This window comes from Arabidopsis thaliana, chromosome 5 (genome assembly GCF_000001735.4).
Source record: "Arabidopsis thaliana chromosome 5, partial sequence".
NCBI lineage: Eukaryota > Viridiplantae > Streptophyta > Magnoliopsida > Brassicales > Brassicaceae > Arabidopsis > Arabidopsis thaliana.
This window is the reverse complement of record NC_003076.8, coordinates 17,121,905-17,142,621: the sequence shown is the minus strand read 5'-3', so window position 1 is coordinate 17,142,621 and position 20,717 is coordinate 17,121,905. Positions and strand designations below refer to the sequence as shown.

Below are 20,717 nucleotides of genomic sequence, written 5' to 3'. Positions count from 1 at the left end.
CAAAACCATTTTGTGGTGGAGACTAGTATAATGACACAAGAGATTGTCTTTGCTTCTATGTTGTTTTCTTTTTTTGTTCAATGGAACCAATAAATCCAAAGTTATACATTTTTGTAAAACTTAAATCTTTTCATTTTCAATGAAATAATTACATTTTTGACAAAGAAAATGACACGGAAGATTTGACCACGTATATGTCGGTTTTTACACTAACCACTAATCATTAGCCTGCAAAAGAAGTATTGCATTAAAAGGATATTGAACAAATAAAGTGTTACAATATTAACTTCAACAATAGGACATGCAAAGTTACTGAAAACGTTTATAGATTCAAGAAGGCAACTCTCCCCTAATCCTTGCTTTGTTTTAATTTGTTCTTTCAAAATTCTTGCTTCATGTTCTTCACAACGTCAACAACCTTTCGAAGTCTATAATGAACAATATCTGCAACATGTCTTACAACAAATTCTACGTTTCTAACTCTCAGAGAAGATGTAGGCTTCTATTACGAGGTTTTAACTTTTAAGGACGGACCTCGTATAAATTGCTCGTGGTAACAACGATGAGGACCCCAGTTATTCGGTCATGTGGCAACCACGTGAACTTCCGGGATTCGTGAACTCGAAATCGGTGTTTCCACTCTCGACTTAGCCTTGTTTGCTTAGTTATGTAGTGTACTTTGATCTACTTCTAGAATTTTCTGTAACTTTTGTCACAAACTCAAAATGGGTACTCGCCCCGTGTCCAACTCTACTAGTTAGAAACGAGAATTTCGGTTGATTCGCACACGGGCAAGATCCCTTGACACGCCCAATGGAAGCGCCACTACTCGGTTGAATGTTGATGTCGTTGCATGAACGGTATAAGTACATATCTTGTTTTATTAGGCTAGTTTTGGAAAGGTAGAACAAACCCCAAAAGTTTGCAATTATTAAAGTTCTTACGTAGGGCAGGTCGATCCTCTTATAGAAAACGTCACACTATCATTTGGGTTGTTAACATGGATCACAAGTTGCAGCATTATGATACTTTATAGTAGCGTTTTACCAATTTTAGAGGCGGCTTCACACCAGAGTAAATGACTTCTGACACAAAAAGCATGGTCACATCACATCATTGACCTAACTGACCACAACTCGTGCACATGAAGATGGGGTCATGCGCCGACATTCATTGTCGTGAACTAACATTCTCCGAAATATAAAAGAAAAATATCGTTGTTTAATGGGCAAACCAGAGTTGTAAAAGTCATCACCTCACTTTCTCTCCAAGTCATCACCTCACTTTCTTTCCATGCATTGGAGTGCACGATATTGTTCTGAACCACTATTTGGTAAAAAATGTTTAACGTTGGGTAAGGACTTGGGCGCAAAAGTGTATCAACGGTTTCTTTGGTGGAAAATTGTTTTAACTAGTGGTCTGCTTTTGACTGTGGCACTGACAATTGATTTGTTTTAAGAGGTATGTTATATACAATAACCGTAAACAGAGGTACATGAATGCTATTCTACAAAATCTAAAGTGAATAGTTACGTATATAATCATTAATCAGATACAATATCTTTCGGAATAACCGGATTGCCATGCAAGCTTGAAAAATGCTGTTTCTATGGTTTATGAAATTCTGATGAGCAATAAGAGAAAGTATCCTAAGTCGTGCGTTCTTTTAAGGATGTTAAGTTTTTGATCGTACACGTTAAGCATCAAAACACTCGATCGAAGTACATAGTCACTCGACGTTGATTTTCGGATACGAAAAGGCTGCCGACTATTCTTAAATCATTTTATGTGCATATAATTTAGAGAAAAAAAGCTCCTCTGATATTATGCTCCCAATTCTGATTTTATGGGGTTTGGATTATTAGTACCCATTTTTAGATAATTTATGAGTGCCGATAAAGTATACTCTGATCAGGGACAGTGAAAAAAAGAAGAACAAGGGTGAAAAATGCTCAAATGGTTCACGTTTGGTCGAAGGAGAGAAACTTGGGCTTGGTCATCACATCTGGGGCTCGGAACTTGTCTGGAAAAGTATTTCAGAGATGTTTTAATCAGAACCATGACCAAAGATTGAGAATGTGAGAGTCGTTACACGGCCATACCTCGAGATATCGTTTCAAAAGTGTGGTGGTACTGTAATTGAATCCCTCGGGAGCGGTTCCTTGAGTGCGTGATGAATGAAGCTGTTTCCTGACCTGAGTAGCCAGAACTTTTCCTAGCTCAACGCCCCACTGGTCAAACGAATTGATACCCCACACAAAGCCTTGAACTGCTACTCTGTGTTCATAGATAGCCAACAACTGAAAAATAAAACATATGCAAAAATGTCAGCTTTTGTCGCAGTGATCCTCTCATCTCAATCTTAAGATGGTAGTGATAACCCTGAGATAGAGACAGACCTGGCCAACATTGTAAGCAGTCAATTCTGGAAGTAGAAGGCTAAGAGAAGGTCGATTTCCAGAGAATGTCTGTGGAAAGATACCAACAGGTTTACTCCAACACATTTATATACTGAAAAACATAGAAGTTTTGTTTTTTCAACATCGATCCAAGACAAGTTTTTACCTTATGGGGAATGAGATTTTCTGAAACATTCTCTTTCTGCAGCTGTTCAGGAGTCTACAGAAGGTAAAAGAACAAAGAGTTTGTTTCAGCATGGAACCTTAGTAAATGCATCAGTCTCTTTACTGCCATGACCAAATGTAATGTCTTACTTTTCCATATGCAAGAGCATCAGGCTGTGCAAAAAAGTTTGACATGAGCTCGTCGTGGTTACTGACCACCTCTCCTGTTAATCCAATGCAGAACTTATCTTATTTTCGAAAGAGAATGCATAAAACAGCTCAAGTCAAATTAACAGTAGCAGGAATGGAAGCCTACCCTTAAGGTACACAGGTTGCTGACTCTTCACAATGCCAATGAAATCACAAGGGATTACGCGTCCCTAAAACATCATTTCAAAAGATTTAGTGCTTTCCTCATTAGCTTATCATGTGATGAGAACTTGCTAAAATCTAGATCCAAATTTCCAGTAAACTCAAATTATAGGTAGCAAGTACCTGGTGAATGAGTTGGTAAAAGCTGTGTTGACCATTTGTTCCAGGTTCACCAAAATCAATCTCACCAGTCTCGAACGGGAGAGGTAGACCATCAATTGAGACTCCCTTTCCATTACTCTCCATACTAACCTGAGATCAACCAATTGCTCCGTTAATATTCCCGTAAACAATTTTAAGACTTTTATGTCAAAAATAGATATGAAGAAGCAAAGATTAAGGAGACAAAAGGGAAACCCAGTTCACATACCTGTTGAATGTGTGGAGCAAATTTCTCAAGGGCTTGCGAATAAGGTAAGATGGCCTGAGAAAACAAAAAAGATGTTGATGGAGGCTGAATATCTTAAACTGAGATGAAAACTTCAGCTTTCTGATAAAGGAGTCGATTCTTACCCTAGCAGGATATCCAAGAAATGATACATTCCATACACTCAACAACCCTAAAAGCACCTGAAATCGTCAAAAGTCACCAAATCAACCTCTCACTCCGGCGTGACTACACTAATTAAACTAACTTACAGAAATCCCTATGGAGAGTTAATGTAAATGCTTGCTATCCTGAGTATAAGCAACTTCTTGGAAGAGTAATTCTTTGTTAAATGATGACTTCAGGTTACTCTTAGTGATTATCAAAATAAAGCACTCACAGGTATATTCTTCTCGAACGGTGTGGACTGGAAATGCTGATCAATGCTTGAAGCTCCCTTCAAAAACCTACCATCCAAAAAAAGACTGAATATCGACTGCACTATTGTGGATTTAGAAACATAGGGAAGGGTAATAAATAAAAGGGAAGTACAAGAAAAAAGAAGAAATCATTCAGATAAAGAAAAAAAAAAAAAAAAACAGAATTTACATCAATTTCTTTCCTGACATTTTATAGTTAGAACGAGTACATCTGTAAACTTATGCAGATAAATATCTCAAGACAGACATGCATTACTTCCTATTCCTAAGAAATTCTCTGAGAAGGGTAATAAATAGAAGCTACCGTACTTCTCAACCATGGAGAAGCCATACTGCAGAGACAAAGGTAAGACTCCAACCGCACTGCAAACTGCAACAAAAAATTCGGATAAAGATTAAGTGGATATGGGTGAGAAATGAATCCAACCAAAGAGACAAGAACTTACCACTGTACCTTCCACCAACCCAGTCCCAAAATGCAAATGCATTGTTCGGGTCAATACCAAACTTCTCTACTAACTGTTAAACAAAACATCCATAGTTTATACACTTTCCTGTACTGTCTGAATATGAAATATGTAGAAGGAGGTCGAAATAAATCATAATTCCTAGAACATCGAGACTACCATAGTCCATTAAATCTGTTCGATAATTCAGTTTCTAAAAAGACTGGATCAACATGTCATCTGTTCTACATAATCAGAACGACTCGAGTGCATGTGTTTCGAAGTTTAAGTTTACTAAGATGGACAATAAGGAAACAAAGTCCCCAAAAGAAACTCTAGCAAATGCATACCGCAAGATTAGTGCTGACAGCAACCATATGTTTTGCAACAGCTGAAGCCCTGTTAAGTTATCACATGTTAAATGAGTGATGTTCATCCACGATAACCAAAATATGGTAGAATAACACAAATTATATTTTGAAAAAAATAATAATTGTAAATGTACAAGCATAAAAGCTTTCCTCTGGCGATAATTGTAATTTTCTAACAAAGTAAGATTAAGATGCCAGAAATACCAACCCAAGAGCAGCTGTTATCCATTCCCTCAATGTTCTGGCGTTAAGCATTGTTTCAGCTGTTGTAAACGTTTTCGAGACCACCACAACTGGATTACAAGTATCCTCAGAATTAGTCAGAGTGAAAATCCGTCAATGGAAACTATGAAAGTGAATTTGTTGATAGGTTTGAGCATGAACCTAGAGTAGTTTCTGGATTTAGTCCACTGATATTTCTAGCAACATCAACAGGATCAATATTTGCAAGACTGCACAAAAAGAAACAAAAATTAATTCCAAGCAAGGCATCCACATGAATGAAATCCAAAAGGAATAACTAGAAGCTAACAAGTTCAATACAGCCTCCTCTTCCTAGGTTAAATGAAATTTAGACAAACAAGGAGTATGCAGTGTCTATGACAATAATGGTAAAGAAAGAATTCATGGACCTTCAGGAGAAACTTCAAGAAGCTCATTCATTCTACCAAAGCATTGCGAACAGAAACACAGAAAAAGACTACATAACTACAGGAATGCTGTGCTTACAATCGCAGCTGGCGTCCTTTAGCAGACTCTAGAGCTTCAGGATCTGGGAATGAAAATGCATATAAAAGCAAAAATTTGAATCAAAACAAGCTAGAAAGAACACCAGCAAGAGGCAAGGTACCAAGACTAGATGCAGCCCACCTGTTTGGAGAGCCGTGTGGACAAACAGTGGACCTAAGAAGCTACCACCAATACCAATCGCAATGACATCTTTCAGCGGTTTGCCAGTGGCTCCAACCTGTCAATTAGTTCAAAAAAACTCAACACAAGGAGATGAAAACGTAAAGAGGTAGGTTTTATAATGGCATCTAGAATTTACCCATGAACCAGAGCGAATTTTGTCAGAAAATTCCTTGATCTTATCTAGAACGTTCCACACTTCTGGAACCACATTCATTCCATCAGCCTTGATAACTGCATCCTTTGGAGCACGGAGCGCAACATGAAGAACTGATCTGTTCTCTGTACTGTTAATCTGAGGAAGCCATTTAAACAAATCAGACACCATAGATGATAGAAAATGTTTCTGTCTCAGTACCGAAGAAGATGGAGAATAATTCGCTTACAATTCATTTGCATTCTCTATTCTCTAATATGTAATACTAGATAAAGAGTTTCATAAGATCAAATCAAAGTAAGATTAACATGCGGATACTTACATGCTCCCCATTGAACATGCGGCTGATCTTCTCTGTCAATTGAGAAGCCTGCATATAGAAACAAATTATCAAAATTCGAGTGAAATTCGTTGCAATTCTATTAAAATCTGTCAATAAACATCTACCCTCACCTTTGCCAAGTTCAAAAGCTTGTCCATTGTCTCAACAGTTGCACGCTGTCGAGAATAATCCAACAGCAACCCATCAAACTCCCTAATTAAAACATACCAATAACATTAACAAGTTCAATACCAGAGCAATAGAAACTCGTAAATGCACAATAACTAGAAACAAACACAAAATCAACCGAGTTCAACAACAAACATAATGTACATAGCACATATGAGCCAAAGTAGAAAAGAAGACATACATCATCATGGACTGGCATCTATTAGCATCACTCATCAAATCACGCAAATGAGTCTTCTTAATATCTTCTACATGTCCCTGCCAAATTACCAAAACAATCCCAAATCACTTCTCTACACAAACCACCATTGACAAACTAAGAAAAGAGAAAATCCTTAAAGACTACTTTACCTTCAAATCCTTCCACGCTTCGGTATCACAAATCAAAGCGGTTGATGACGCCATTACTAGTAATCAATCATCAACAACAACGAAAAAGTCAAATAATAATAAAAATTCAGATTCAAAACAATTTGATTTTGAAACGCGAGAGTCGTCGTTCATCGCGATTTAACGGAACAAAACTTGAATTGGTATCACAGTTTTGATTAATCAAGAGAAGGAAACAAAAACAAAAACAAAAACAAAAACCTGAAGGTCTTCGAAGATGAGGTGAAGAAGAAGATTCCGGAATTGTGAGAAGAAGAAAGCTAGAAGAGAGAAAGTTTCCGATAGGGAAGAAGCGTGTGAGAGCTGAGGGTATGACACGTGTTGACGGAAGGTTCTGCTCTGCAACACGCGCGATAGAACGGAATAAGTTGGTAGAGAATGTTAAAACGGTGGCGTTTTAGTTGGATTAAGGAAATTGGTTTATTCATTTTCTATACACTGGAATACAAATCAAAAACAAAAGGCAAAGTCAATATTTTTTGAGAATTTTATAACTTGCCCAATACGATTCTCAGACCATCTTAGAACACTGATTTCACTCGCCATATACGGCGGATAATATTTTATTATATATAGGCTTTGATTGTTTACTAGTTTTTGTAATGGTTTTTGGTTTTTGTTTTTGAAAAACTTATTTTTTACCCATTCAAGATTTTGTGAATATGGTTCTTTTTAAAATCAAGGAATCTAGTTTTTGGAATATTTTTAACAATTTTTATTGACAATTTAAATTCTAATCTATTTGAAAACTCACAACCATTCTGAAATTAAGAGCAAGACGGCTATTTTAGGTAATGTTTTGAGTGAACTTTACTTTCTTATTATTTCACTTAAGTTTTATGTTACATCACAAGTTTCCTTTTATAGTTAAACAACGCTAGAGTTTCAATTATTGTAAACTGACAGATGTCTCAATCTTGTTATGCTTAGCAGATCATCAAACAATCAAATCTGTTCTCCGTGTTGATTGGAGGCGTACGACAGACGCTCCTCTTCTCTGTCGTTACTCTGGCTTTGTTCTCTTGCATAGGTGGTTTTGACCGTTGAGAAGATGAAGAAGATTTGTTGGGCTTCTCAGTTAAGTTGACATTGGGCTTGTTAGGTGAGTGGCCCAATATCCCTTTTCCTTTGTTTACTGCAGCGACGTCGTTCTGACTCGTTGACCCTTCATCTGCATTTGAGTTTTTCTCCGATCTTGTGTCAGATTCTGGAGCTGATGACGGAGCCGTGGAGCTCTTGCTAATACATTCATGGCTAGGCACAGTTTACTGAGTCCGCCTTATGACAGTCCTCTTTCATTGTACATATTCTCTTTTTGATGATAAATAAATTTAACATTTTATAATAATAAACAAACAAAAATAGCATAATATAAGGTAACAAAAAAAAGTGAATGATATTCTTTTGTATTAAAATTAGAATATAAGAGCAAGACCATTGGTAAGTCCTTATAAAGGAATCCTTACATTTGTATAATAATAAATTTTGAAAATTTTAAAGTTTAGAGTTTTTGTAGAGTCTTTACATTTTTTACTGTCCAGTGGTAGAATCCTTAAGTGAATTTTTTTTATAAAAAAAACCAGTCATTTTGGATGAAGAACTTGCCATTTTGGATGAACTAGTATTTTGATGAAATTAAATAGGTTTTAGCTTTGTATTGGAGTTTGTGTACTTTACTTGTTCGGTTTCTTCATTCTATTTATTTGAGGTGTGTGTGATTATTTCTACTTTTGGGTTTGTTGACATATGTCATAACTCAGTGGCTTCTCTTTTGGATGTTATGTGTTCGCATGCTTCAGAGAAGCCTTTTGGTACGTCAAAATCAAATGCTGCATGGTCATGTAACAAGGAGTAAGTATATTATAGAAGGATCTCATACAGCAAAACCATTAACATCATTACATTAATATCTAAAGCGTACAACAATCACTAATTTACTATGTACACACGCTTCTGTCATAAGAGTTTGGAATGTGACAGATACATAACCACAAACTAAATGAATAAGGAAAGAGTCTTTACAGATCCGAGTCTTGCCAGCTAGCCAAGCAGAGTTCATGTAATTCATTGAGTATCCATTCCTCACCATTGTGACCACCAAGGACCAATACTCTAGTTCCTCCAACAACGCATGTGCTATGTCCCCAAGCTAACTTGGGTGGTTTCCCTGGGACATTTAGGATCCTCCATGACGGTTTCTCTTTTGAAGGATCTATTAGGAACAGTAGCGAAGGAGAGTGAAGCCCTGCAATAGACCCTCTAAGATGATGACCCTACCACACGGCATTCTCACAACCACATTAAAGACTTGCACAAACCTGAATGTTGAAAAGATGAGAAAGGTAACATCTTGAGATACCAAAGGCCTAAGAAAAAGAAGCACTTGCCTCAACAAGTCTCACCTTCAACAGATTCCATCTCGTGTTTGGTTTCCCAATCACCTAGAAGACCAAGTAACACCATTTTCCATTAGTTGATACATCTTTTCAGAGGAATTTCATCGAACACATTCAAGTCACAAACCACAGCAGATATCAAAAATAAGAAATTTTTGAAAACCACACAAAGTGTAATGATGAGATGGAATTGTTACCTCCTCAGACAATGTTGAGGCCGAAGAAGAGGAGGATACGAAAAAGATCACAACCTAGACCCGTTTTGTCAGGACAATTGATGGTTATAACACTCGGGTCACCTTCTTTCTCCGATTGACTGATTATCACTACGTTGTCCGAAAAATTCTCATCTTGTGATTGTGATTTATTCTTGCTTTAAGCTCTAATTGTGATTTCTTCCTCAAAACTATCTTATTAATCTTCTCTCTCCGATTTGGTTCATCAAAATCGCCGATTATGTTCGAAGTCACAGATGTTGAGACCGTCGGTTGAGATGATGATCACGGCGGAAGGGGGACGATTTTCTTCGGTTATCTTCTCCAATTTGATGATGTGGACGCCGCATGAAGCTGATCGAGAGAGAATTCATCCGGAGAAAACAAGAGAAGAGAGACAATGATTTCGCAAACAGAGGAAAGAAAAAAAATTGTTTTGTCTCTTACCTTACCCAATGGGAAACCGCCACGTATACGCACCTAAAACATCACAAAATACCTAAGCTAAGGTGCGTACCTTGATTAATTTCATTTTTCTGATTTAATTTTGGCTTCTTTTTGTAAGGATTCAGTACTAGAAACTCTTAAGGACCCTCCAATGGAGTTGGTCTAAACCATTCTAGTTAGTGGTTATTCATTTGTTTATATTCGTTTTAGTCCATTCAATTATAGTTTAGTTTAAATTAGTAAGAGACATAATATAAGATCGATGAAGAGATTTTACAACAATATGATCAATGCATACAAAACGGAGACAAAGAACATCGATGCCGAAATAGAGAGAGAGCGGCATATGTGAGCCAGAGAGGCAGAGCGCGGAGTGGAATTGTGAACATCGGTTTGCCCAGAGTTTTTGTCGGAGGGAGTAACTGGTGAAGGAAGAATCATCTGCGGAGGAGAAGGTAATGTTTGTCTCGTCGGGGCCGCGGCTGGTGGAAGACGTGGCCTTGTTGGTGACAATGGAGCCATGGAAGTCTGGGAGACGTAACAAAGATAATTGATAGTTAAATTAACATCAATAAGAGGCTATATTGTAGTGCATTTCATGGACTTGCCTCAAGTTAAATTAACATCATATGAATCATATATGTTCAATTTTAAGTATCCATTGACTAGTTACCAAAATTCGGTTCGGGGTTTTCAGTTTACAATTTTTACTTTTATGAAATAGAACATCTGATCAAAACTATACGTTTAAGTTCATATCCAATATTTCTATTTAATGTTTGAAACGAGAACTTACTTGGTTATAATTGGTAGTCTTGGTGAGCCCGATATCATAAGTCATGGTTAGATCAGGTCTAAACAAACCGAAGGCTCGTTCAGAACCTTTCCCGGGCTTGAGATTCTCGTCGTACAATGCGAACAAGTATGTGTCGATCACTCTCCCGGGCATAAGTGGCGTCCCGGACCCAGATTTTAAATGAGCAATGAGATTTTTATTGTAAGCTCTAGCGTTCTCAACTGTTGCACCAGCCTCCTCCGGGTCTCCCTTGTATGGCCATCCAGTCTCAGCGACCATTATCTCTACGTCCTTGAACCCCATCGAGTTCAAAGCTGAATACACCGCATCAACCTTTACAAAACAAATTTTTACCACCGTAAATTAAACCACAAAACAGATTAATTATATCATCTATATGTTTACTTCTTTTTATATATGTTACAAATAACATTTTTAATTTGTATTGTAGTCTCTTTTCCTAATAGTATGAATCCATTATTGCAAATTTCGATATCAAATTTCTACCTTCCAGTACTAACTTTATAAGGTACACTCACTTTGTGTCCTTTAACGATTTATACTACTTTTCCTTCTAGAGTACAGTTTTCACTTTCCATTCATTTGACGTAACGAATATGCCAATCTCTTTAATTTAACAAAGTTTTTTTTTCTTTTCCGAAACCAAACTTGAGAAAAATTAATTCCATTTATCAAACATACAAACTACTAAAATATCATCTCGTTGTACTTTAATAATATACTAAAAAGAAAAATTCATGAAATAAAACCGTTTATCCAAAAAAAAAAAACGGAATGATGAAATAATTATGTGTTGTGCACTAAAATTTCGGTACATAAATAGTACTTCTAGTAAAATAGCTAAAACTTAAAATATGTCAAGAAATGTAGAACCTGAGCATCGAACATGTTCATATACTTGAGGTTGCTGTTGGGGTCGACACGGCCAGGATTGGCCTGAAACAAGCAATAGGCCAACGTTTCGGGTCTCCGGTCATCTTGGTAAGCGAAAAACGGGTAGGGGTTAACCGCGAAAGGCGACCCGGTTTCACTATTAAACTCTAGCAATCCCTTCAATATATCAGCATGCTCCGGTTTAAATACCGCGGTCGAAGGAGGGTCTGACCCGGCTAGAACCGACATTATGTGTACTGTCGAGACTTTGATTTTCCCGCCACCAAGAGACGCCGCCTCGAGGGCAGTTTGGACATTTTTCATCGCCGGCAAAAGCTGCGACATGAGACTGTTGTCGCCGAATGATGTGATCTCATTTCCCACGGCAATGAGAACAATCTTGCTCGCTGGATAATAAGGTACCACGTTGGTTTCGACCCAGCTTCGGGCGAAACTCGGGTCCGATGCTAGACCGGGTACATCGCCGTTAGACGCCCCGATGACGATCTCGATCCCCGTGTTTGCTAGGGCCTTGATTACAGCCGGGTCGGATCCGTAAAGACGGACTTTTTGGAAAGTTGTGGATTGAAGGAGCTTTGCACTCGCTGACGGAGGTGGAAGATTGTCGGCGGTTAGGCCGTAGTTTACTCCGAGGAACGGTTGAGACTCTGTTTTGATACATGTGAAAGAATCCGAGTTAGAGAAAGTTTTATATAGTAAAGAAAAACAATGAAACTGTTGTAGAACTTACTTGATAGATGTAGTAAACACGAGAAGAAGAGTAGGATCAATGAATAAACAGAAGCTCTCATGGCTGCTCTGTTTTTCCTTTTTTGTTCTTTAGAATTTAAATGCTCTCTTCTTTTGTCTCTATATTATAGAGAAAACTATCGAGTAGAAGTGGGTAATCTATTGTGTGGAAAACGACCGACGTTGTAAAGGTAAATGTAACTTTTATTTTTCAAATTTTAAATTGTAAAAAGACACGACTACATGAAGAGTTGTTATTTCTTCAAGTATGTATTATCCTAGTATTTAATAGTTCTTGTTTAGTATGTATGAAATTGTCATTACAGGATTTAAGTACACAGTTCCTTTTTGTTTGGATTTGTGAGAGAGAATTAGTAAACGAAGACTACTAGATCTATTATCCATAAAGAGCGCTCGCAAGAGTACTTTAAACAATATATATAACAAAGAACTCTTGATTGTTAACGAAGAAAACAAAAAAACTCTTGATTATTCATGTCTAGGAATTTTTTTTCTTTTTTTTTTTTTTATAATCAACAATTTCTGATACAGTTTAAGAGTTTGTTTATTAAAGCTGTGTATTTTCAAATTTCAAACGTACCTGGTGAAAATATATATATATATATATATATATATATATATATTTCTGACATTCATTTAATAGTTTGTTTAGAAGGGAGTATTTGAAATTTCAAATATACCAGATAAAGATACAAAATACTACATCATTGCAGTGTATAAGTACGTGTTGCATGACAATTAAAAGAGACAATAAAGGGGAATTAAACCCTAAAGTATCTTTCGTTAATTAGTTACATGAAAAAGTGAGACAGAATTATAATAAATGGATTTTCCCACACTTAATGAAGAGCATTAAACATGTAATTAACTAGTTTAAGAAATTCAGGGCTTTTTTGAAAACTAGATTTTCCTTCTAGACTAAGAAATGGAGCAATGCATCGAAGGTGGTGGAGGAGGAGAGGAAGGAATTAGACATTCCAACACACACCACAAAGATGGAAAAAGAATAATAATATTAAAGAAGAAGAAGTCGCTTTTGCTGTGGCCTAAGGAAAAGATAAAGCATGTTTAAACTACTGTTTGTTTTTTTCCTCAAAAAGACGAGAAAATTATTAAAAAACAAAAGCACAAAAGGCCTAACATTTGAACCACAAATTTCAAATTTCGATTGTTTGAATCATTTTGTATATTAACGTAACTTCCAAAACATTGTTGACTGGTCACTGGTAGCAGTCGTTTATCGTATTTGAGTTAACCGATTCATGGTTCTTAATTCGTGAAACCCCAAATTTATGTTATTAAAACCCCAAAATGTTCTTTCTATAACATAACTTTTGTTACTTAATTGTTTTGGGATGAAATTAAAGTTCATCGGTCCTCTTCAAGTTAACTTCTCCATCAAATATACATTATCAAGTTCAATTATCTTTTTGTGCTATTGTAGCTAGATTGATCTCAAAGTATGTACATTCTCTTCACGAATAAAAATAACGAATTTTCAAAATCCTATATAGAAAACTGAGGATAAAACTCATACAAAAGCTAAGAATAAGTTGTGGAAGTTTAGTGAAATAGGTAGTTTTAAAAGTATATAATAATAGAATTAAGAAGTTAGATAGTTTGAAGTTAGAATTTGAGAAATAGATACTTAGCTTTTTGTGTTTATGATGAATGAGTAGACGTTTTTTCATCAAATACGCATCCATTCTTATTAACCATGCAATATATCAGGATAGTTAATCCAAAAGAGTAGTAGAATAAAAAGAAAAGCAAAACCATTATCAGACAAAACATTAACGGAGTGGATTAATGTTTGAAGACACTCTAATCACCTAAAACAAGAGCTCACTTTTAAATCGGAGAGAAAGAAGAGTTTCGGCTATATGCATATAAGATCTCTTGTTATCTCTTCCAAGAGTCCACTGAAGACTTCCCTCTCTATATCCCTCATAACATCATCTTTCTCGATGAACGCGAGCATCGAATCATTCCAACCCATGTCCCACATTGAGTTCAAGTATGGGTCTTTATAGTGAACATCTCTTTCCAACACGTAGTCTTCAACATGTGATCCAATGTGGCAGTCTCTACCGTAGGCTCTCAGCTTCTCTAACTCTTTGCTTATTTGTCTAATAAGATGGTCCAATGAGTTTATTTTAGAGGAACTTATGGGTACCTTCACGAAAGGATGGACACTTAACTCTTGAAATCTCCTTTTTCGTTTCATTAGCTCGAAGGCACACTCGAGGGTTAGATTCTTGTCTTCTTGATAGTAATAGCTCCCACTGGTGGTGTCATGAAAGACATTTTGAGGAATGTTGAGTTTGAAATGTGCCTTTGCTGTGTCTAGAAATAATTGGCTTTTCACAAATATCTTCTTTAGGTTTATTTCATTTTCGGATAATGTCTCTGTTGTTTCTCGTTTTCGGCGTTCTTGTCGCTTCTCCAACAAGGGTAAACCAGCTTCTATCTCCCCTTTTGTTTCTGAAATAATTGTAACTTATTTTAGTTCCATTTTTATCAAAACAAAATCTTGACATAATGCTCGAAATGATTATTAGTGATTTTTTAAAAATGTGCAATGAGATTAATAACAAGACAAACCAAAAGTTCATTATTTGCTTCTTACCTTTATATACTGTCTTGGATAATATATCTGAATTTCCATCAGACTTTGGTATTGGAGCTTGTTGATCCATCCCATTTGTGAACATACGCCCATGATGCTGCTTATGAACATCCAACACCGATTAGAACTAACATATACAGATGGTATATATGTGAAGTTAACAAATAGTAAGCTTACATTTTCTGATGGAGCTTGACATGGGACTCTCTCTGCGGCAATAAGAAGAATTGAGTCATCTTTGATCTCTTTCTTATGCTCAACACCTGAAACTTGAGAACTTTTGATGCATGTATCTACTTCTGCTTTCTTCTCATTACTGTCATTGTAACTTTTGAGTAACAGATCATGTTTTCCATCTTCTTTCTTAATCTCTGGTCGCTTCATTACTTTGCACAATGCTTCATTTGAAATATAGATGTCTTGGTTTTTCTTTTCGCAGATCTTGGCTTTAAGAACCTCTCCTTCTTTTCCCTTTTGTGCTACCTCAACATGAGAAAAGCTTTTCTTCACAGCTTTAGCTTTGTTTATGAGTCGTACCTTCATTTGTAAATCCTCTGAACTCAAAGGTTTTTGTGAATGATTTGTCGTTACACCATTTTCTCGATGTCTTTCTCGCTGCAACTTCTCTTTCTTATTGCTAAGTTTATGTAAAGGCTTTTGTTGACTCCTCGCGACAACCTTATGTTTATTTTCTGTTGGAGTTGGATTCCTTTTGATAACATTTTTCGTAGTAGTTTCTCCATCTTTCTTGTATGAAGCCTTGCTTCTTTTTCTACTCTTTGAATCATCCTTCTCTCTATCCTTTTGCTGAGACTTGGCTTTGTAGTTTATCTCATTCGCGGTTTGAGTCTCCTTGTGGATTACTAAATCCAATGATGTTGACTTCCTTTGTGTCTTTAGTTCAACAAGATTTTCACTAGCTTCCATTACTCTACGCCTTGTGAGATTCTCTCCATCATGTTTTATGTTGGTCTCTTTTTCATCTTGTGGAAACTCTCCTAGTCCCATCAACTTTGCAACAACACTCGGAATCCTTCCCTTCTGAGGTTTCGTTGATCTCTGCTCGGTATCTTCGCAATAACTTGTTTGCTTTCTATGTTTGTTGTTCTTATCCTCTTGATAGTTAAGTGCCAATAGTCTCATCTCGATATCCGCCTTTGCGACTTGTTTGATCTTTTGGTAGTTTTGATTATGAGCATCCTCCTCCTCATCATCATCACCATTTTCTTCAAGCAGCTTGATTCTGTTTTTCCTCCGTTTGTGGCTTGTATACTCAGATGCTTGTTGTATGTCTACAAGCAAACGAAGAGACTGTTCCAACTCAATGGCGCCTTCCATGAGTTGTTCCCCGCATTGTATAGAGTACCTTCCTTTACGAAAGCTTAGGCCGTTGCTACATGCGTTAATGATCTGATTCAGCTTTTGAGCTCCCTTTGAAATCTCTTTGATATGAACATGAATCATGGGACTGCTTGAAGAAGGTTGTTGTTGTTGCACAAAAACTTGACTGCTTCTTGTTTCTCCCAAAGATCTCCTTCCTACTTCATGCAAGAAACTAATGATTGAGGCACTCCCTGAAGGATCTACTCTTGTAGCTTTTCCAGCATTTTCAAGTGCAAATGCTAATGCTTTCGACAAGTCGAGTTTCTCCATGCTCTTGCCCTTTCCATAAGGAACTAACTGATTTGAAGCCTCTATGCAGCCGCTAGTAAGATCTTGAAATGTTGTCTACAACCAATGAAGCATTTGATTTTAGTGAGAATATTATGGTAACACTCATTGTAGATTTTGAAAGTTTAGAAAGATGTTTCACAGCTTACAGAATTTGCTCTGGATCCCTTAAATCCTCTGTTCGAATATGCATATTTATCTGCAACCAAAAAAGCCAAAATTGACATTAGAGAGATTTTTTCTTTGTAGCTTGTTGCAATACACAAGCTATGTTGTAAATCCCTTAAAGCCTTTGTTGGAATATATGCATACAAAAAAATTCTTTAGCGGCCGGGATGGGACTAAATTAACCTGTTGTGGTCCGCGACCCTAGGAGATTATCGTCCTAAGACCGGAACTTATTGGTTAGTTCATAATCTTTTGATGCCTTAATGAATTGGCTGGGAGCATTTTAGCTTCTGTTGAAAACTTCTACATATAGATCTAACAGACGAAACGTTGTGCGATATCGAAAAGATTCAAGAATCTAGCTTAGCTACATGCTCTCTCGTTTCATGGATCAATGCTAGTTCATTCATACCTTTTTGTAGGGAGTTCTGAGAGCCTGAAAGCTGTTCTTTCCTCACACGAAGATCATCCAACAACTTCTGCGCAAAATCTGACCTTTTCATCATTCTCTTCTCGCCATTCGAACTCATTCTCTCTTATTTTTACTCTTGAGTCCAGAAAATAGAAGACACAAGAAAAGTCTCTGAACATTTGCTTTAGGGTTATTTCTAAAGACTCAATACTTTTATTTTATTTTTGTTTGTTGGTTTGAGTTGTTTTCTTGAATTAATCTTTGGTTGAGATGGTTCTTTCAGTGTTTGGTGAGAGTATTCTAGTAGTGATAGCAAAAATCTAATTGATAACAATGGAAGACTCTAAAAAAAATTCATGTGTGTGTTTGGATGATTGACGTGAACGTTAGGCCCTTCAGAGTAATTTTTTGTTTCTTGACTTCGATTGCAAGTTAAGCAATGACGAAGGCTTTCCTTTGCGACTTAACTTTCAAGCCTCTTCTCACTCTCTTTTGCGTCTGCTAGTGCCTTACTGCGTTGCATTGATTATAATAAGATGAATACAATAATTTACGCTTAGAAAAAATTGAAATTTTCAAATGAATTGTGCATGCTAATATGATGATATCATTGTCCGATCCAAAATACTACTTGTTGAGCATTCTTAAAAATCAGCTTTGATTTCTATTTTAGCAAAACATGTTTTAACTTAATAATGAGAATTTTGTTTAGAGAATATATAATCAAGAAACGACTGAAGAAAAGTTTGTACTTTTACATTTAAAAGCTTGTATTTCTTTGCACCACATTCATAAACTATAGAAAATGAGCAAATGATTTAGGAAGAACATCAAAAATAACACTTTTTATGATAACATTTTTCAAAAATACTACATTTTTGTCTATATTTAAAATATAACAAATGCAAATTTCTAAAGTTTTCTAACGCATGATATAAAGAATATTTAGAATTTTTTAAAGGTCTTTTATAACACATGTTACCTGAAATCTATGACGGCGAAAGCGAGATAACTTTGGGCTGAAATCAGTAGCAACTACCAACAACTCAAACACATCAAGAATGTACTAATACTTGAGGATTTTTACTTGAAGTGTTTCTTGCATTAATAATTTAGTTAATGGTTTTAAAATAGATAAGCTCGATACTAAGATTTTTTCATTAATAATTTCGTTGATAAGTCTAAAGTGGATCAAGCGATACTTTAGGTTATATCCGTTTAAATTATTTAGGAGAAAGTGATGCGATTTTAGTAGGAGATTTAATCATTAGAACAACTTAGCTCTTAAGAGTTAAAACAACAAATAAAAACATCAAACATCAAACTAAATTTACTGTTATTTCCCATTCCTAAAATTTCAAGGATTTTTGCAACCCTTCCAAAATATTGTTAACAAAATATCAGATTTAGCAGTGGAAGACTGAAGAGGACAATTAGCCTAGAGTTACCATCTTACTTACAAAAGACAAAAGGGCAAATAAACTTCTAACTCAGGTCATATCCAAATTCCTGACATGATCAGCTCATATCTTTGGAGCTTTCTCCACAACTTCCAACTCTTGTAATGTAAACCTGACAGAATAACAACATCAATCATCAGTTTCATCATTTTTTGCGGTTTTGGTAGGTAACTAACAGGTTTACTAACCTTGAAAGCGGTACGACGAACTAACTCGAAAACAAGAGTATCCCCATATGCTAGATTGTGAGCAACCGCAAATCCCATCCATCCACCACTAAGTCCATTCTTTCTCGCTAAGTAGATAGTCTCATACTCCTCGCCTTCTTCATCTATCAAAGTTATGACACCATCATGTAACCCGAGGTGAGATTTGCAAAATTGCACTGGAAGACCCTGATTGCAACCAAAAGAATGGCTTTGCTTGGTTAGATAATGATAACATTCACATGAACAAAAACATCAGATGAGTTTAATAAGACCATAGAAGAGACTTCATTAACCAGAGAAACACTCAAACCAAGACTTTAAACGAATCCAGAATGGGCCTTATAAGATTCAGCTGATGTTCTTGAGCTGGAAAAGCTACAATTCACTGCACCATCCCAAGGCTAGTTACAATAGTTCTGCTCTAGACATAACATTTCAGAGGTCCTGAATTAAAAATTTTGTAGTTTACATGGCTTGACATTATTATCACAAACTCATCGGATTAAAAGCTATACTTTTCCAAGTAATACGCAATGCAAAGAATGGTGATAGAGTCTAAGCAAACAGACCAGAAATTAAGTAAATTATATAAATAGCTTATCATTGTTAGAAGTACTGTCTGCTAATGCTATTTCACATGTACAAAAACATCAGATAAGTTTAAGAAGATTCAATTCTAAAACCATACAAGAGACTTGATTAACCAGAGAAACGCACAAAACCAAGACCTTAGAACCTTAATGTAAGATTTGTTGTTGAGCTGGAAAAACTACAATTCCCTGCAACACCCCTAGGCTAGTTACAATAGTTCTTCTCTAGACTTAACACATAAACTTTTATGTGTAGTTTACATGGTTAGACATTTTTATCTCAACAATTTCGAATTCAAAAGCGATAGTTTTAGAGTAACACGAAGCAATACTAAGAACGGTGATGGAGTTTAAGCGAACAGAACATAAATATTAAGCAATGTAAGTTATATAAATAGCTACTAGCTAGACTTCTCATAGGTACTGAGTTAGAAAGACTGAAAATTGATTAAACCAAGCAATGTAAAGACTAGCAATGGACTTTACCAAACAGAACAGAAATCAAGCAATGTAAGCTAACGATTTAGGGTATACGAAAGTTGCTTACCAGCCAGAAGCCACCAGAAACATGTGATTGAAGCATAGATTTCACAAAACTTGGATAACCACTCCCCAATTCATCCTGAAATTTGTTAGCTCTTGAAATGGCCTCATCTCTGATTTCTTCAGAAACATAAACTCGATTCAATAAATCTCTCTTCTTGCCCACTCCCCTAAACAGAACCAAAACCAAGACAAAAACTAGTCTAATTTCAAAGATTTAACAAAAGATGAAAAAGATAAGATCTTTTTGCAATTTCACCTTCTCTGTATGTGCACTCGTTTAACATCAACCTGTAGAAAACAAAACAAAAACCCAAATTACATAAAACGAGCTAAAACCCTAGAAATGAGGAAAAAAACCCATTTTTGTAAATTCGAGAGTCAAGAGATTAAAGAAAGAGGACTTGCTTCTCTGTAAACCGGAACAGAAGAAGAATTAGAGATACGGCTAGATCTACGAACAATCACCATCTTCTTCTCTGGTGTTCGAGGAATAGATCTCTTCTTCATCTATTTTTACACAATTTAATTAATACAATCGATCATTGTATGGATTATGTAAAAGAGAAGAGAGAAAAGATTCAAAACCGGAGAAATCTTGACGGAAGTGGAATTGAGAATTTGAGAGAGTTTTGGAAGATTCAGAGCTTCCATTCGTTTCTTGTTCTCTTCCACTCTTTTCAAACGAAATTCTTCGTACTTTGTTTGTTTTTCGACCACCATTTTTGGTTCTCTCTGAGTGAAGAAAAACCCTAGCTGACGACCGTTCGGAGCTCAAGTATTTGAATTGTGTGGGCACTGAGTTCCAGAAACAATGGTCAAAGAGTCAAAGCAGGATTATGATAATACCACATATATTTGGGCCTATGTGGGCTAAAAATTCAACATATGAAAAGTTTAAGCCCAACTATCAAAGGCCCATAAGTAGCCCACTCGCGATCTAGAGGAAGAGTCTGGTGACGAACAACTTTGTTTTCCGGCGAAGGGAA

General features: G+C 36.2%; 4 protein-coding genes and 1 pseudogene across 12 annotated transcripts; all 5 read right to left on the bottom strand.

Annotated features, from left to right (window-relative positions):
* Positions 1-1,448: 1,448 nt before the first annotated feature.
* On the bottom strand, positions 1,449-6,961 carry AT5G42740 (Sugar isomerase (SIS) family protein). 3 transcript variants are annotated; one of them, NM_123638.5, is made up of 23 exons: positions 6,729-6,961; positions 6,489-6,544; positions 6,319-6,395; positions 6,080-6,161; positions 5,949-5,996; positions 5,609-5,764; positions 5,431-5,527; positions 5,290-5,332; positions 4,945-5,012; positions 4,769-4,853; positions 4,540-4,588; positions 4,190-4,262; positions 4,053-4,113; positions 3,704-3,770; positions 3,450-3,506; positions 3,307-3,360; positions 3,060-3,188; positions 2,881-2,944; positions 2,715-2,788; positions 2,566-2,619; positions 2,400-2,468; positions 2,103-2,300; positions 1,449-2,023 (listed from the first exon to the last, which is right to left on the bottom strand). In NM_123638.5, exons 2-23 carry the CDS (start codon positions 6,540-6,542, stop codon positions 2,000-2,002), a joined length of 1,683 nt encoding a protein of 560 aa, NP_199088.1. In that variant the 5' UTR covers positions 6,543-6,544; positions 6,729-6,961; the 3' UTR covers positions 1,449-1,999. The 3 variants fall into 3 exon arrangements, with proteins under 3 accessions (NP_199088.1, NP_001332180.1, NP_001332179.1); NM_001344462.1 differs by having other exon boundaries at positions 6,489-6,961; NM_001344463.1 differs by lacking the exons at positions 6,489-6,544; positions 6,729-6,961 and having other exon boundaries at positions 6,319-6,472.
* A 1,406-nt stretch (positions 6,962-8,367) lies between these two features.
* On the bottom strand, positions 8,368-9,679 carry AT5G42730 (annotated as a pseudogene). 3 transcript variants are annotated; one of them is made up of 3 exons: positions 9,121-9,679; positions 8,915-8,968; positions 8,368-8,845 (listed from the first exon to the last, which is right to left on the bottom strand). The 3 variants fall into 3 exon arrangements; another variant differs by having other exon boundaries at positions 8,930-8,968; another variant differs by having other exon boundaries at positions 8,368-8,968.
* Positions 9,680-9,712: 33 nt separating this feature from the next.
* AT5G42720 (Glycosyl hydrolase family 17 protein) lies at positions 9,713-12,436 on the bottom strand. Its single transcript, NM_123636.7, has 4 exons — positions 12,027-12,436; positions 11,276-11,943; positions 10,382-10,714; positions 9,713-10,113 (listed from the first exon to the last, which is right to left on the bottom strand). Exons 1-4 carry the CDS (start codon positions 12,085-12,087, stop codon positions 9,859-9,861), a joined length of 1,317 nt encoding a protein of 438 aa, NP_199086.2. The 5' UTR covers positions 12,088-12,436; the 3' UTR covers positions 9,713-9,858.
* Positions 12,437-13,687: 1,251 nt separating this feature from the next.
* TRM30 (uncharacterized protein) lies at positions 13,688-17,167 on the bottom strand (the record flags this gene model as incomplete). 3 transcript variants are annotated; one of them, NM_001344461.1, is made up of 5 exons in its annotated part: positions 13,688-14,530; positions 14,676-14,772; positions 14,853-16,403; positions 16,496-16,545; positions 16,927-17,167. In NM_001344461.1, 5 exons carry the CDS (start codon positions 17,042-17,044, stop codon positions 13,926-13,928), a joined length of 2,421 nt encoding a protein of 806 aa, NP_001331054.1. In that variant the 3' UTR covers positions 13,688-13,925. The 3 variants fall into 3 exon arrangements, with proteins under 3 accessions (NP_001331054.1, NP_001190453.1, NP_199085.1); NM_001203524.2 differs by having other exon boundaries at positions 13,775-14,521; positions 16,927-17,141; NM_123635.2 differs by having other exon boundaries at positions 13,775-14,530; positions 14,676-14,775; positions 16,927-17,044.
* Positions 17,168-18,180: 1,013 nt separating this feature from the next.
* AT5G42700 (AP2/B3-like transcriptional factor family protein) lies at positions 18,181-20,520 on the bottom strand. Of its 2 annotated transcripts, NM_001344459.1 has the most exons (6): positions 20,317-20,520; positions 20,137-20,238; positions 19,988-20,019; positions 19,733-19,898; positions 18,575-18,781; positions 18,181-18,498 (listed from the first exon to the last, which is right to left on the bottom strand). In NM_001344459.1, exons 1-6 carry the CDS (start codon positions 20,449-20,451, stop codon positions 18,445-18,447), a joined length of 696 nt encoding a protein of 231 aa, NP_001318733.1. In that variant the 5' UTR covers positions 20,452-20,520; the 3' UTR covers positions 18,181-18,444. The 2 variants fall into 2 exon arrangements, with proteins under 2 accessions (NP_001318733.1, NP_001332422.1); NM_001344460.1 differs by lacking the exon at positions 20,317-20,520 and having other exon boundaries at positions 18,244-18,498; positions 20,137-20,284.
* Between the last annotated feature and the right edge of the window lie 197 nt (positions 20,521-20,717).

Coding starts and splice junctions, on each gene's coding strand:
- AT5G42740 (NM_001344462.1), bottom strand. CDS start 6,542: ATGGCGTCATCAACCGCTTTGATTTGTGATACCGAAGCGTGGAAGGAT. Junction 4,114..4,189: donor GGTTGGTGGAAGGTACAGTG/GTAAGTTCTTGT, acceptor TTTTTGTTGCAG/TTTGCAGTGCGGTTGGAGTC. Junction 2,945..3,059: donor TTTACCAACTCATTCACCAG/GTACTTGCTACC, acceptor ATGATGTTTTAG/GGACGCGTAATCCCTTGTGA.
- AT5G42720 (NM_123636.7), bottom strand. CDS start 12,087: ATGAGAGCTTCTGTTTATTCATTGATCCTACTCTTCTTCTCGTGTTTA. Junction 11,944..12,026: donor GTGTTTACTACATCTATCAA/GTAAGTTCTACA, acceptor GTATCAAAACAG/AGTCTCAACCGTTCCTCGGA. Junction 10,715..11,275: donor TGAACATGTTCGATGCTCAG/GTTCTACATTTC, acceptor TGTTTTGTAAAG/GTTGATGCGGTGTATTCAGC.
- AT5G42700 (NM_001344459.1), bottom strand. CDS start 20,451: ATGGTGGTCGAAAAACAAACAAAGTACGAAGAATTTCGTTTGAAAAGA. Junction 20,239..20,316: donor CTTCCGTCAAGATTTCTCCG/GTTTTGAATCTT, acceptor GTGTAAAAATAG/ATGAAGAAGAGATCTATTCC. Junction 18,499..18,574: donor TTCGTCGTACCGCTTTCAAG/GTTAGTAAACCT, acceptor TTATTCTGTCAG/GTTTACATTACAAGAGTTGG.